Source organism: Esox lucius, chromosome 19 (assembly GCF_011004845.1).
Source record: "Esox lucius isolate fEsoLuc1 chromosome 19, fEsoLuc1.pri, whole genome shotgun sequence".
NCBI lineage: Eukaryota > Metazoa > Chordata > Actinopteri > Esociformes > Esocidae > Esox > Esox lucius.
Window position 1 is genome coordinate 41433173 of NC_047587.1, and position 16294 is coordinate 41449466.

Here is a 16294-nt window from a genome sequence, read left to right on the forward strand (position 1 = left end):
ATTGCCAGGATCAGGGAGCCCTAAAGTAGGAGAAGTAGCCAGGGCCTGTTTCAAAGAAGTAAAAGAAGCATTACCCTCAGGAGTTCACACAACTCTATCATGTAATGCGGGCTTCTGGCCGTAGGCCATGTCCTGCAAGGGCTGTACCAAACAAGCATATTCAGGAACCCATTGTCTACAGAAACCTGTCATGCCCAGAAAGAACAGAAGTTGAGTTGTAGTGAGAGGTTTTGGAATGCCAATAATGGCTTCTATCCTGTCTGAGACTTTTGCCCTCTGGTGTTAGTTTATGGCCCAGAAAAATAACTTCCTTCTGGACAAACTGTAGCTCATTTAAACTGGCTTTATGACCGTGTGAGGCCAATTACTGTAACAACAGCACAGTGTTTTTTCACACATATCTTTATCTGGGGAACAGACAAGAAGATCATCAACGTATTGGATAAGGGTGCTGCCATGTTTAAATTGGAATCCTTCCAAGTTTTCTTGCCCCCTCTGACCGTCCAAACCCCTCCACTTTGTAGTTCTCGTTCCTACGTGTTCCTCTTGGATTATTCACTGTAAATACACCGGAATTGTCTTCATTACTTTGTCCATCTTCGCTTGTGTCCTTTTCAGGACAATCGCAAACCCAATGTTCAATCGAAACATTGGGGGAAAAAAGGCACCTACCCGTCCACACAGCGCCATGATTGTTAGTCTGTATTGAGACCCAGCGTCCCAATAATACGGACCATTCTGCACGGGCCAGTCTCCTTTCACCCTTCCCCATCTTAGCTGTAGTGCTTTCATCATTACCATTTCTACTTCAACTATATTTGGTTTATATTAGTCAACCATCTGGAGAAAAACACAATTTAATTCCTCTCCTCCTTTTTCTGGATTGGGTAGCAAGGCGACCACGTCTTTCAGGTCGGCAGGTGACCATGGGCGGTAGACGAAAATAGTTGAGGGTGCGTAGTCTTCACCTCCTGCGACCGGATTTGCAACTTCTACCATTGGGAACTGACCTTCATGCTGCAGAAAAGATGTAACACTCCTGGTACTCCCAGCAATTGGGGACATTGCACCAAGTTTGGCCGCGAGCGAAGGATAAATCTTCCGGGCAGGAGGGGGACTATCTTGAGACAGCTTCGGCGGTATTTCTGCCCGTGGTTCAGGAACTACTGTGGAGTTTCGCAGTAGGTCAGCAGTATAAGAGGGAGGTCAGCCAGAAGGAGGGCAGTCCAGGTCCACATCCACTCTAGTATGAGAAGCCAGAATACACTGATCAGTAGTCCCAACACCACTCTGCCGAAATCTTTTATAAGTCACTTCTTTCCGAATACCATAAGCTTTCCAATCGACTTTCCGTTTCCCCTTCTGTATTTTCTAAATTTTCCCCTGCTCATATTCCTCCAACTTCTCTTTCAACCCATGCAACTGTCCATTCTGTGGAAATCCCAAAAACTCCCAGAGATACAATTGTTCACATGTCCAAACATCATACTCATCTTTCATTATCTCTGCTGGCCCAACATAACTACAAAGGACGTTCAATGGTTTACTGCCACACTTACCCATGTTCAGAAAACCTGGCAGAAGAAAATTAACGTGGCGAAAAGCAAGATCTATTTTAGTCTAAATAATGTGCCCTAACATATATACATGCGCTGTAACGACTGTCGTTGGTGTCGTGTTGGTTAGGAACCAGGCGCAGGCAGTACTCTACTAATGACTTAATGAAATAAAAGTGTGCAACATGCGTCTTAACAATTAACATTCAAACAGTACATTCAACAACACTCCGATTAAATGAACAGACAGCAACAATGATCCACAATGGGGGGAGCAGAGGGGAAACATATATACACATACAAACGATACAAATTGGGACCTGGTGTGGAAGATTGGAAACATGTGACAGTCCGGGATGTGTTTGTGAGGTATGGGAACTGAGAAACTATGGCACGGTGGCGCTGCTGCTCACCGCACCATGACAGTACCCCCCCCCCCCAAAGGCCCGGCCACCGGACGGGCCAAGACGAACCCCAGCCCAAGGGAGGGCAGAACTCCCATCGGCACACATCCGCCGAGGGGGCGGAACAGCCGAGACTAACCGTCGGGACAGGCCGGGAGGCAGAACCGGCTGAAGATCAGGAGCCGGCAGAGGGTCAGGAGCCGGGAGAGCCGGCGGAGGGTCGGTAGCCGGCGGAGGGTCGGTAGCCGGGAGAGCCGACGGTGGGTCGGTAGCCGGAAGAGCCGACGGTGGGTCGGTAGCCGGAAGAGCCGACGGTGGGTCGGTAGCCGGAAGAGCCGACGGTGGGTCGGTAGCCGGAAGAGCCGACGGTGGGTCGGTAGCCGGAAGAGCCGAAGGAGGATCGGTAGCCGGAAGAGCCGAAGGAGGGTCGGTAGCCGGAAGAGCCGAAGGAGGGTCGGTAGCTGGAAGATCTGAAGGAGGGTCGGTAGCCGGAAGAGCCGAAGGAGCGGCCGGGACAGGAGAGGGCGGTGGCGGCCAAACCCCGGCAAGCTCAGACGGTGCGGGCCACTCCTCCTCGGCCTCAGGCGGCAGAGGCCACTCCTCCTCGGCCTCAGGCGGCAGAGGCCACTCCTCCTCGGCCTCAGGCGGCAGAGGCCACTCCTCCCCGCACTCGGGAGGCACGGGATGCCGCTCCTGGCACGTAGGAGGCGCTGGCTGCTGCTCCAATGCAGCAGGGGGCGCTGACTGCCGCTGCTGGCAGGTAGGAGGCGCTGGCTGCTGCTCCAATGCAGCAGGGGGCGCTGACTGCCGCTACTGGCAGGTAGGAGGCGCTGGCTGCTGCTCCAAGGCAGCAGGGGGCGATCAGCGCCGTGGCGCAGGGACAGGGGCGGCGGACGGCCGCGAAGCAGGAAGCGGTGCGTGCCTAATGGCCAGCCTACAGCCAGGCCAGCCTGCACGGGGTCGAGGAGACACCGGACATAGAGGGGACGCTAACTTGTCCTAACTTGACAGAACACATTCCACTTTGTTCTATCACATTCCTTGGTTTTACCCAAGGGGTCAGGCTGTCCTTTCCCTCATGGGTAACATTCTCAAATTCAGAAGTGGACTCACAGCATCTGGACAAACAAGAGATTGACACTAATTGGTCATACAGATTTATGAGTACCCCAATAATCTGCTGATTCCAATCAATGTTGCCCCCCAGACAAATACCAGATCCCCCACTCCCACATTCCTTTTATTATCTTAGCATGGGGACTCAGTCCTTTAATCAGTAAGAATACATCAGTTCAAAAAATTTCCCTGACAAGGTCTATGATTATATATGGCAATAACTCCCTGTGGGAATATCCAACAGCTACACAATGAATCATTCCCATTAACCCCTTTTTCCCACGAATTGACAGCACAAGTCAAGTAAAGAATGACCGTACGGGGGTGCTATAAATCTCACTAATGTTTTGCATTATCTTGACATCTTAAATTACATCTTCGTTGAATGAATTGGCATGCCATTTGCTGTGAAGAGTCTGTGGAGCATTATCTTCAAAAGTCTACAAAGAAAGTTGATGCAATCCACAATTGAATTTGACATAGTTGTGGCACAATTTTTATAAGGCTATAAATCCTAAAAGGATTATCCAAGAAAGATGCTAGTTGCTTTATAGATAAACCCCAAGGCCAGGAATGAACCCTGAAAGGTACAAACGGCTAGCTCTCATGGTGGCTTTATAAACTTCACAAAAAATTGCCAAATAAATTAGATACATGAAACTTTCTGGAAATTTTAATCACTAAATGCGGTAACGGAAACACTATTTTTTGCAATTGTTTTAATCGATGGAGCCAAGGATTCTTCAGCTACTGACATAACACACACACACTCTATACACACATTGTTTTTGCTGGACTGCATAAACGGAGCTGGCCAAGAAGAGCGAATGTTTCTTACTGAGTGAGTGAGTGGCTGACTTACTACCCCTCATTATATAGCGTAGTGATTAGAGTCGTTATATTGCGACTTTTTCTGGTGGATTTTCGTAGTTGCATCCATGAATGCTTTTTGGGGTAATATACACTCACCTAAAGGATTATTAGGAACACCTGTTCAATTTCTCATTAATGCAATTATCTAATCAACCAATCACATGTCAGTTGCTTCAATGCATTTAGGGGTGTGGTCCTGGTCAAGACAATCTCCTGAACTCCAAACTGAATGTCAGAATGGGAAAGAGAGGTGATTTAAGCAATTTTGAGCGTGGCATGGTTGTTGGTGCCAGACGGGCCGGTCTGAGTATTTCACAATCTGCTCAGTTACTGGGATTTTCACGCACAACCATTTCTAGGGTTTACAAAGAATGGTGTGAAAAGGGAAAAACATCCAGTATGCGGCAGTCCTGTGGGCGAAAATGCCTTGTTGATGCTAGAGGTGAAGAGAATGGGCCGACTGATTCAAGCTGATAGAAGAGCAACTTTGACTGAAATAACCACTTGTTACAATCGAGGTATGCAGCAAAGCATTTGTGAAGCCACAACACACACAACCTTGAGGCGGTTGGGCTACAACAGCAGAAGACCCCACCGGGTACCACTCATCTCCACTACAAATAGAAAAAAGAGGCTACAATTTGCACAAGCTCACCAAAATTGAACAGTTGAAGACTGGAAGAATGTTGCCTGGTCTGATGAGTCTCGATTTCTGTTGAGACATTCATACAGTCAGATTTTGGCATAAACAGAATGAGAACATGGATCCATCATGCCTTGTTACCACTGTGCAGGCTGGTGGTGGTGGTGTAATGGTGTGGGGGATGTTTTCTTGGCACACTTTAGGCCCCTTAGTGCCAATTTGGCATCGTTTAAATGTCACGGCCTACCTGAGCATTGTTTCTGACCAAGTCCATCCCTTTATGACCACCATGTACCCATCCTCTGATGGCTACTTCCAGCAGGATAATGCACCATGTCACAAAGCTCGAATCATTTCAAATTGGTTTCTTGAACATGACAATGAGTTCACTGTTCTGAAATGGCCCCCACAGTCACCAGATCTCAACCCAATACAGCATCTTTGGGACGTGTTGGAACGGGAGCTTCGTGCCCTGGATGTGCATCCCACAAATCTCCATCAACTGCAAGATGCTATCCTATCAATATGGGCCAACATTTCTAAAGAATGCTTTCAGCACCTTGTTGAATCAATACCACGTAGAATTAAGGCAGTTCTGAAGGCGAAAGGGGGTCAAACACAGTATTGGTATGGTGTTCCTAATAATCTTTTAGGTGAGTGTAGATCACAACCCCTTGCGCAATAAAAGAGGAGGGGATCCTCGATTCCCTCATCTTTTCACTTGAAGAAATAGTCAGTTACCTTCAGCTATATTGATTGTTATAATACCAATGTCATTCACGAATGTGCCATGAAATGAAATAGCTTTGGCAGTTTAAAGTTCATCTTCAGTCTCGCTAGAAATTGCTCAATACCTATGACTATTCCAAGAAGTAGATACAAGTAGGACTATTACTGGCTAATAAAAGCCAAACTGTTCATAGACGCTATTTGTGGTGGAAGTAAACATAATAAGAAACGTTAGTCAGTTTAAAACAATGCTTAATGGTGTAAAACTTGGTGTGATGTTAATGCGTGACAAAATGATGTAATGTCGAGATGCTAATTTATGATGAGGTAGTATGTCCTAATCGGTCCAAATACTGGTTATACTAGCTTAATATATACAAAACAGTACATACTTTACCAAAGTACGTACTTGTATTATATAGAATGCGATTTGAGATTTAACCAATGCTTTCGATTTCCTCATACAGATGCAGATCAGCGTTTTCTTACCGCGGTTAGATCAGGTAGATTGCATCAAACTGTGTTTGCACTATTCCAAACACAGCGGAAGCTAGAATGCTGAAAATGCTATTAGTTCTCAAAAATATTTTTCTAAATGACAGTACACACATTGTTCTCCTAACATAATAGGTTATAACAAATTTAAAAGCGAAATGTTTCTAGTTGCAACTTCCTCACTGATATGCGAAATGTTTTAATAATGAAATACATCAATAGCCTACACAGAATTAAAAACTTTTTGTTTAAACATTAGAATTATCTTAAGACATAATAAAATACAAAGCAGAAATATTTGTTAAGATCAGTTTTGAAGTACAACATGGTAGAAAAACATCTTATGATAATTGGCGACTTCACTTGAAAACCAGCAATATGCTGTCAGAGTTCACTCTATTACATTTAACAGACAAATGGGTCAGTCGCTTATTTGTTGCATAAACATTTGTTTCATCAAATCAGCCAATATGGCTGTTATAATTCTTGAATTCCAGCCATATCGAATAGGTACCAACCATATTTTAAAATTTAAATAGTTTTAAATAGCCATACTGTATAATAGCCTACATTTAAACAGCAATAGAACACAAACTCTATGATCCAACAAATATTTTTTATTTAAATTAGTCAGCAGAATGAAATCTTCACAATCATGGCGAACTTAGACTTAGTCTGGATCATAGTAATGTCTCTGGTGTAGCCTATACTGTATGCTAAGTCAAGTCATTGCATGCATGTCTGAGTCAAGTCTAAGTCAAGTCTCAAATCTTTGAAGAACTATAGACTATAGTTATAGTCAGTTAGTGCAAAGCAAGTCCTTTCAAATTAAGGTTCACTTTTTGGGGATGTGTCAGGGAAATTTCTTATACTGATGTGTTCTTACTGATTAAAGGACTGAGTCCCCATGTTTAGATAAGTAAAGGAATGTAGGTAGAGTGGGGTCTGGTGTTTGTCTCAGGGAGACATCCTTGAACATCATCCTTGACCGGCACTAGTGGATTAGTTACTCGTAAATGAGTTAATCTGTATAACACTTTTAGGGTCTATCCTTGGGTGTCCAGACATTGTGACTCCTAAAAGGTTGAAAAGGATTACCATGTGAATGTGTTTTATTGACATACATATTACCACACCCCTTTTTACTCTTCTTTAAATGATGATGCTTGTCCTGTTTTACTTTAGAGATTATTCATTGTTACTTTGTAACCTGTGTATTCTCTCCTTGCAAGAATAAACTGATTATTGTGCAAATTGAGTTTTCCTCTGTCTTACCTACCATTTTCGTAAATAGTTTGGACTTTAGAAATTGCCATCACAGGATGACTATTATTTTATGGGTTATTTTAAATCAGCAGTTGATTATCTAGTTCACTAATACTTAATTGCAACATTTAATTAATTATAGCAAACATGCATTTTATGTTTAATTGAAGTATGATCATGTTAAGGCTGGGGCCGACCTATTCTATCTGCCATTAGACAAATTGTCTGACTATTTTACATAGAATGTGCTAACAGCTCTTTATGTTCAGTATGGTTATATATGTTAGCTAGTTATTACGTACTGTAACTAACTAGATGGCAAAGATTAGAAACAGGCCCAATTAATGACAGCAAGCTAACATTATGATTCTCAGTGAATGTAGAAAATATTTGTAGCCAAATTGCTATTATGAATGGAACAGATGCACTGTTGCTAACGTTACCTAGATGACTTTCAACTTTAATCGCTTGAGCTACCAGACCAGAACAAGGTGGGAAAGCAGGTTTTTTACTTAGTTATAGCTATTCTATATTTACCTTCCAGGGCACTAGTCCAATGACTACAAGTCTCAAGTCTTTTGAACAGATCGCTTGTCAAGTCACAAGTCAATTTATTGGTGACTTAAGAGCGACTTAACCTTAGACCCCTTAGACCCCCCCACCCCCAGGTGAGAAATTGTTAATGGAAATACCTATGTCCCTGCCTTATGTGTTGAAATAAGTTTTTTTTATGCCGCAATGTTGTTCTTTAATCTTTGGCCTACATTAGTTTGTGACATCTGTTTGTGACTGCATTCAAGGTTTCTGACTGGTGCCTGCACAGCTATTATTGTTTTCCCGACCCACTCGTTGTTTCTGTGCTTTATTGCGTTATGGCTATTACTTTCCCTTTATAGAGCCATCATAGCAACACCTCGGGTAAAGGATATCGTTTTTATTTTGTTTCACTAATAATGAATTACTGTGATACAGTACTTTTGATGAATTGCATAGGAAGCTGGATCATCTTCATGGTTCTACACTGAAAAATATTATAAACCCAACACTTTTGTTTTTGCCCCCATTTATCAGAGAAATTAGAAATTAACATTTAATTCATGGGCAACAGCTCTGGTGGACATTCCTACAGTCAGCATGCCAATTGCACGCTCCCTCAAAACTTGTGACATCTGTGGCATTGTGCTGTATGAACTGCGCCTTTTAGTGTAGCCAGCCTAAGGCACACGTGTTATAATCATGCTGTCTAATCATCATCTTTATATGCCACACCTGTGAGGTGGATGGATTATCTCAGCAAAAGAGAAGTGGTCACTAACCCAGATTTAGACAGATTTGCGAACAATGTTTGGGAGAATTAGGCCTTTTGTGTACATAGAGAAAGTCTTAGATCATTGAGTTCAGCTCATGATAAATGGGGGCAAAAACAAAAGTGTTGCGTTCATAATTTTGTTCAGTGTATAAAATAATTAGTGAAATTTCTTATTCAGACAGATGTTTCCTATTTTGTTTATCTCCTAATAAAAAAGGAATTTCATCAATAAGATTGCAATACAAAGTTTAGAGGTAAAACTGATTTTGTCTCGCTGCATGTGAACAACATTAATCAACTATGTCGTCAACATCACACTTCATTCTCATTGTTAAGTTAATTCGCATTCACACAGAGAGCATCATCTTTTATCTCGGGGTATTGCCCAAGAGTGATTTGCGTTTGCCTGGGTATTATCTTTACCACCTAAGGCAGTTGCAAATGTTACATTGCCTGATCAAAATAATTTGAGCCACATCGCAATTATTTTTATCGACAATGATCTTTTTGCACAATGTTTTGATTCCAAAATCATGCTTCCAATCTGAATAAAGGATTTTGTTAGAAAGGATGTTAGAAACATCTCAACAAATAGGCTACCATGCAAATTATGTCAATTCCCATAGGATCTCAGAGTGTTCCGCCAAAAAGAGTAGAACTAATTAATTTGATCAGGTTTCTTTTTATTTGAATTTTTTTTCCTTTATGCTACTCGCACACATTAATCTTTTAATATATAATAGTTTTGATTATTGTAATGCTCTTCTTGTGGTGTAGTGTTGGGCAAGGAACCAGGCGCAGGCATATCTCACGTTCGTGGGTTTAATAAACAATCAAAACAAAACCGAACAACGAACGGAAAACTATAACTACAGACTGAATGAAATCAAAGTGCGCGACAACGCATCTTAACAGGTAATTTTCAAACAGTACATACAAGGAACAGACAATAACAATGATCCACAATGTGGGGAGCAGAGGGGAAACATTTAAACACATACAAATTAATTACCAGGGACCTGGGGCCCGTTCTTCGTACGTCGCTTATTACTTCCGAGATCAAATGACACATCCAAGATGGTATCATCGTGCTAATCATGATCCAGCTAATTGGGTTCTTCGAACACACCTGTTGTGTATGATTAGTATCGCTGGATTGAGTTATCTGAGATAATTGCGCGTTCATGTGTTGGCTTAAAAGGGGCTATGTATTGACAGTAGAAACATTGATCAGCAACGCTGCTATTGGCTGTTCAGCATGGCCAAAGAACGTGCCCAATTTTTCTCCCAAGCGGAACAAGAGCTTTTAATGGAAGGTTATGCTGAATTTGAGTCGTTAATTAAAAAGACAGGGAACACCTCAAAGTCTGCAAAAGCCAGGAGAGAGGGCTGGCAAAAAGTAGCAGACAAATTAAATGTGTAAGTGCTGTCCATAGTAGATGTTTCTATCATTTTCTACAGTATGTATTTTTGCATTTTAATAATTTAATAATTACTCTCTTTAATGTCAGAGCCACCACTGGACCCACTAGAACATGGGAACAAGTAAAAGTGAAATACAAAAATATTCTACAAAATGGTAGCCTTTAATTCATACTGTCATCATTTTAAAAAGTTATTTTTTTTCCTTCTTTTTAAAAGCCACTGTTAAATAATGTTTGTCTGTTTTTAACAGCCACCAAGAAAAAGGCTGGAAAAAAAAAAACTGCACCACCACAATATACCCCAGCAGAGGAGCTGGCCCTTGGATTGAATGAAAACCGAACCATTGTGGAGGGCATCCCTGGAGGCATCTCTTCCTCAGATCCAAAGACAGGGACCAGTAGCAGCAACACCTTCATTACTGGTAGGCTAAATGAGCTTTCAATTCTCTTAGTACATTGGAAAATGATGTGTTGCTGCATTAAATGAAGTATAATCCAAATGGCTGGTACAGTCATTTCAACTCTTTGTGAAAGTGAAAACTTCTAAACTTTTAGTTAATGCAAAATATGTTGCCATGAGTTATTGATCACATTATATGACAAACCCCCCCCCCCCCTCTTTTGTGCAGTTTTACATAATACACCAACACTTTTACCTGTTCCCATGCAAGTGGTGGCTGAAGCATATGCAGTAAGTTGTGTACTTTTTCTAACTTGCATAAAGGGAAGAAAGTGCAACACTCTGTAATACCCATTTATTTCCATTGCACAGGACAGTGAAGAAACCGTCTCAGAAGACTGTCCTTTGGAGGAAGAACCTGTAAGTGCATAAATGACTTTACACTAATTTGTATATAGCCTACTTGTGTACCTATTCTTTCTGTCTGCAATTTGAGTTGCAGGAGTCCACACCTAGAGAAAGGCCTACAGAAAGGCTTGCAGAAGAGTCTGCACAAAGAACTAATACAGAGGTGGACAGTGTTGTACTTTTACTTTTTACTTTTGTTGCATGAGGCATGTTTTGACCTTTTTTTTTTCTTTTTTACAAAATGACAGGTTGACATCCGTTCCCTCTATAAACCGCATCTTCAACAAAAAATTGAGTATTTTTAGCTGAACAAACGCAAATTAAGAGGAGAAATTGAACTTGACAACTTGAAAAAGAGAAAAATTGCTCTAGAGTTGCTTCAAAAGGACCTTCAGAGTAAGTGCTAATACACCATTTGACACATAGTAGTATTGCTGACTTTACATAACTATCTGTTATTGCAGGCAAAAGATGACTTGCTGGGTTTTCTTTATAAAGAATTGTTTAAATAAAACTCCGGGAACTAAGCATATTTGTCGTCTTTTATTACACATTCAAAAATGGTGTTCCACAATTCTGTCCCGTGCAGCTCTGCCACTAGGTTGGTCCAAGTGCACTGGCTGGAGGTCATCATCAGGCTGCACCCCCACCACAGGGATCCTCTCCTTTCTGATAGTGGTGATGTTATGCAATATGCAACAATTATGTCACAGGCCCTGTCAGGTACAACCCTCAGACTTTTCAGACACTGAAATCTTTCCTTTAGTTGCCCAAAGGTAATTTCAATGCGTGCCTAGAGCTGCATTGTAATGGGTTTGTGGTCCAGGGTTTGGGTCAGGGAAGGGCGTCATAAAATACTGCCTGCAGGCATAGCCCTTGTCTCCAAGCAGGATCCCATCAAAATCCCCTGTATTATGGAAAAATGCAGTTTTGTTAGGCTCAGCATAAGTGTGTGTAATACTGTGAGCTTGACATTTATGTTCCCTTACCACGTTGAAATAATGTGCATAAATGTGACTCTCTGAAAATTCTTGAGTCATGCACTGATCCTGGCCATTTTGCTTCCACATTTGTAATATGGAACATAGAGTCACACACCATCTGAGAGATTTTAGTCAGTCAACTGCATACTTTTTGATTTCATTCCTTTTTTTTAAATGTAATGTATTACTAATCTGGAATATTATAAATTGTAATAGTAACTTTTACACTGTGAACCCCCTTTCGGTTCACAAAATCTCCTTCATTTGGGCCAGGTGGGGCCTTGATGGGGATGTGTGTGCAGTCTATGGCACCAATCACGTTAGGGAAGCCTGAATGACACATACTGTTAGTCATACTTTTTGGCATGGTTATGATTGCATGTCATTAACAATTATAAATGTACCTGCAATAGCAAAAAAATTCTGCTTTACAACCTGGGGTCTTGAGTGGCTTGGGAATACCACAAAAACCCCTAAAAACTGCTTGAGTGCCAGGTAAACTTTGCGAATGGCACGACAGACAGCACTTTTCACTAAGTTCTCTGCGTCTCCAATAGTATAAAGGAAAGTGCCACTCGCAAAGAATCTCAGGGCAATGCACACAGTCTGTGCAGTTGTCAAAGCCCGACTCCTCTGTGTTGAACACTTAATGTGTGGTTCCAACAAATTAATGATGTAAATGACACCCTCACAAGAAAAACGGTATCTCTCAACAATTACACTTTCGCGCTGGGCTAAAGGATCCTGTCTATGCCACAATACCTGATTAATTTGAAAAGCTCTGCAAATTATTCTCGCACCTTCCGCAACAGGTTGCTCGCGTAAAAACGGACAAGACATGGCTGCGACAGACTTCCCTATCTCCTCCGCTTATAAAGCCTCAATCTAATCCTGTTTACATGAAATAAGCCTGCTCCCGAGCAGGTTTAAGCTTACGGACCTGTTGCTATGACAGCAAGTCTAGGATGAGCTTCGAAGAACCAAACGATCCAAGATCATGCCAAATCGTCAACAATCAAATCCAGCTAACTGAGTTAGCGACGTACGAAGAACGGGCCCCTGGTGTGAACGATGAAGACATTGTGACAAAACAAGTCCGAGATGCATCTGTGTGATATGGGAAACTGAAGGTGCACGGAACGGTGGCGCTGCTGCTCACCTAACCGTGACAATTATATTATATACAATGGGGAGAACAAGTATTTGATACACTGCCAATTTAGCAAAAAATCACATTGTATGATTTTTAAATAATTAATTTGCATTTTATTGCATGACATAAGTATTTGATCACCTACCAACCTGTAAGAATTCCGGCAAGGTCCCCCTGCTCAAACCAGCGCATGTCCAGGCCCTTCTGAAGTTTGCCAGTGACCATCTGGATGATCCAGATGGGAGAAGGTCATGTGGTCTGATGAGACAAAAATAGAGCTTTTTGTTCTAAACTCCTCTCGCCGTGTTTGGAGGAAGAAGAAGGATGAGTACAACCCCAAGAACACCATCCCAACCGTGAAGCATGGAGGTGGAAACATCATTCTTCTGGGATGCTTTTCTGCAAAGGGGACAGGACGACTGCACCGTATTGAGGGGAGGAGGGATGGGGCCATGTATCGCAAGATTATTGCCTCAGTAAGAGCATTGAAAATGGGTCGTGGCTGGGTCTTCCAGCATGACAACGACCCGAAACACACAGCCAGGGCAACTGAAGAGTGAGAAGCATTTCAAGGTCCTGGAGTGGCCTAGCCAGTCTCCAGACCTGAAACCAATAGAAATTCTTTGGAGGGAGCTGAAAGTCCGTATTGCCCAGCGACAACTCCGAAAACCTGAAGGATCTGGAGAAGGTCTGTTTGGAGGAGTGGGCCAAAATCCCTGCTGCAGTGTGTGCAAACCTGGTCAAGAACTACAGGCAACTTATGATCTCTGTAATTGGTTTCTGTACCAAATATTATGTTCTGCTTTTCTGATGTATCAAATACTTATGTCATGCAATAAAAAGCAAATTAATTACTTAAAAATCATACATTCTGATTTTCTGGATTTCTGTTTTAGATTCCGTCACTCACAGTTGAAGAGTACCTATGATAAAAATTACAGACTTCTACATGTTTTGTTAGTGGGAAAACCTGCAAAATCGGCAGTGTAGCAAATACTAGTTCTCCCCACAGTACAGCGGAAGGCTGAGCTGCACGATTCAAGCCTGGGATGCACTTGACTATTTCTACATCGTTATTACACTCGCCTATAACCAATCACTGGGTTGCTGTTACGGTGGAATCTCTTTCCAGTTGGAAAAGTTTATCGCCAATGAACATCAAAATACATATATAAACATGATTATTCTGAATAATTTCAAAACACACAATAACCACAACAGGTGGTCAAGATTTCAAATTGCAATGTGCCTAATGTTTTCCTTTTTGAAGAGGTTTATCAGTGTACAATGCAACACCTGCATGTTCTTCATTGTTCACTGCAATGGCTCAATCTAGTATTGAAGTCTGTACTTATAGGCTGTTGAATAAGCCTAGCCTGAAAATGTGGAGACATACAGAATCATTTCTTGATTTTTAAGAGATTCTTGATTAAAGAACTAAATGAAAATATTGTTTCTGATTACAGTATATGATTACTTGAGATGATTGGATTGGTCACTCTTGTCACGGTCGTGGGATGAAGAGGACACAGGCGCAGAGTAGAGGTAGGGAAGGTAATCCATTTAATACAAAATAAAGAATGCAGGACTCCAACAAAACAAAAAGCAGCAACCAGTGACGTGGGTATTCCTTACACAGGATAAACAAAACCAAAATAAACCACGCCTTGGGGCCTACAAACTAAACTTAAATAGGGTCCCCAATTGGAGGCAATGACTAACACCTGCCTCCAATTGGGGAAACCAAAAAAAGGAGTAGAGGTGGCTAAAGGTCACCTCCTGTCCTGTCCTGGCTATGCCCCGAGCCCAGCGCAGAGATGGCTAGGGGCACAGCCAGGACGTGACAGTACCCCCCCCCAAAGGCGCGGGCTCCCGACCGCAAGACCGGGACGACCACACCCGGACCGGCGGAGGCTCAGCGCCCGGAGCCGCCGGCACAGGCCGGGGAGGCGGAGCCGCAGGGACAGGCCAGGGAGGCAGAGGGTCAGGAGACGGGAGAGCCGGCGGAGGGACAGGAACCGGCAGGAGAGCCGGCGGCGGGTCGACAGCCGGCGGAGGAGCAGGAGCCGGGGGAGCCGGCGGGGGAATAGGAGCCGGCGGAGGAGCAGGAGCCGGGGGAGGCGGCGGAGGGTCCGGAGCCGGCGGAAGAGCCGGCGGAGGAGCAGGAGATGGGGAAACCGGCGGAGGGTCAGGAGCCGGCGGAAGAGCCGGCGGAGGAGCAGGAGATGGGGAAACCGGCGGAGGGTCAGGAGCCGGCGGAAGAGCCGGCGGAGGAGCAGGAGATGGGGAAACCGGCGGAGGGTCAGGAGCCGGCGGAAGAGCCGGCGGAGGAGCAGGAGATGGGGAAACCGGCGGAGGGTCAGGAGCCGGCGGAAGAGCCGGCGGAGGAGTAGGAGCCGGCGGAGGAGCAGGAGACGAGGGAGCCGGCGGGGGAATAGGAGCCGGTGGAGGAGCAGGAGCCGGGGGAGCCGGCGGAGGGTCCGGAGCCGGCGGAAGAGCCGGCGGAGGAGCAGGAGATGGGGAAACCGGCGGAGGGTCAGGAGCCGGCGGAAGAGCCGGCGGAGGAGTAGGAGCCGGCGGAGGAGCAGGAGACGGGGGAGCCGGCGGGGGAATAGGAGCCGGTGGAGGAGCAGGAGCCGGGGGAGCCGGCGGGGGAATAGGAGCCGGTGGAGGAGCCGGCGGAGGAGTAGGAGCCGGGGGAGCCGGCGGAGGAGTAGGAGCCGGGGGAGCCGGCGGAGGAATAGGAAACGGGGGAGCCGGCGGAGGGTCAGGAGCCTGCGGAAGAGCCGGCGGAGGAGTAGGAGACGGGGGAGCCGGCGGAGGAATAGGAGCCGGCGGCAGGTCGGCAGCCGGCGGAGGAGCAGGAGCCGGGGGAGCCGGCGGAGGGTCCGGAGCCGGCGGAAGAGCCGGCGGAGGAGTAGGAGCCGGGGGAGCCGGCGGAGGAATAGGAGACAGGGGAGCCGGCGGAGGAATGGGAGCCGGCAGCAGGTCGGCAGCCGGCGGAGGAGCAGGAGCCGGGGGAGCCGGCGGAGGGTTGACGGCCGGCGGGGGAGCAGGAGCCGGCGGAGGAGCAGGAGACGGGGGAGCCGGCGGGGGAATAGGAGCCGGTGGATGAGCAGGAGCCGGGGGAGCCGGCGGAGGGTCAGAACCCTGTGGGAGAGCCGGCGAAGGAGCCGGAGACGGGGAAGCCGGCGGAGGGTCAGGGAGAGCCGGCGGAGGGTCAGGGAGAGCCGGGACAGGCGAGGGCGCCGCTGAGGCCGGGACAGGCGAGGGCGCCGCTGAGGCCGGGACAGGCGAGGGTGCCGCTGAGGCCGGGACAGGCGAGGGCGCCGCTGAGGCCGGGACAGGCGAGGGTGCCGTAGGACGATGCGGGGGCTCCTGGGCAGGTGAAGGCGCTGCGGGACAAGGCGGCCAGTCCACCGCGGGCTCGGGCGGCGGCCAGTCATCCGCGGCCTCGGGCGGCGGCGGCCAGTCATCCGCGGCCTCGGGCGGCCAGTCAACCGCTGGCTCGGGCGGCGGCGGCCAGTCATCCACG

The 16294-nt window shown here is 45.6% G+C and overlaps 1 protein-coding gene across 1 annotated transcript; it reads right to left on the reverse strand.

The window, feature by feature from the left end:
- Positions 1-14811: 14811 nt before the first annotated feature.
- Positions 14812-15894, reverse strand: LOC117593422 (vegetative cell wall protein gp1-like; the record flags this gene model as incomplete). The annotated part of the gene is made up of 1 exon (XM_034288420.1): positions 14812-15894. A coding segment is annotated over one exon (1083 nt), but the record flags the coding sequence as incomplete, so codon positions are not given.
- Between the last annotated feature and the right edge of the window lie 400 nt (positions 15895-16294).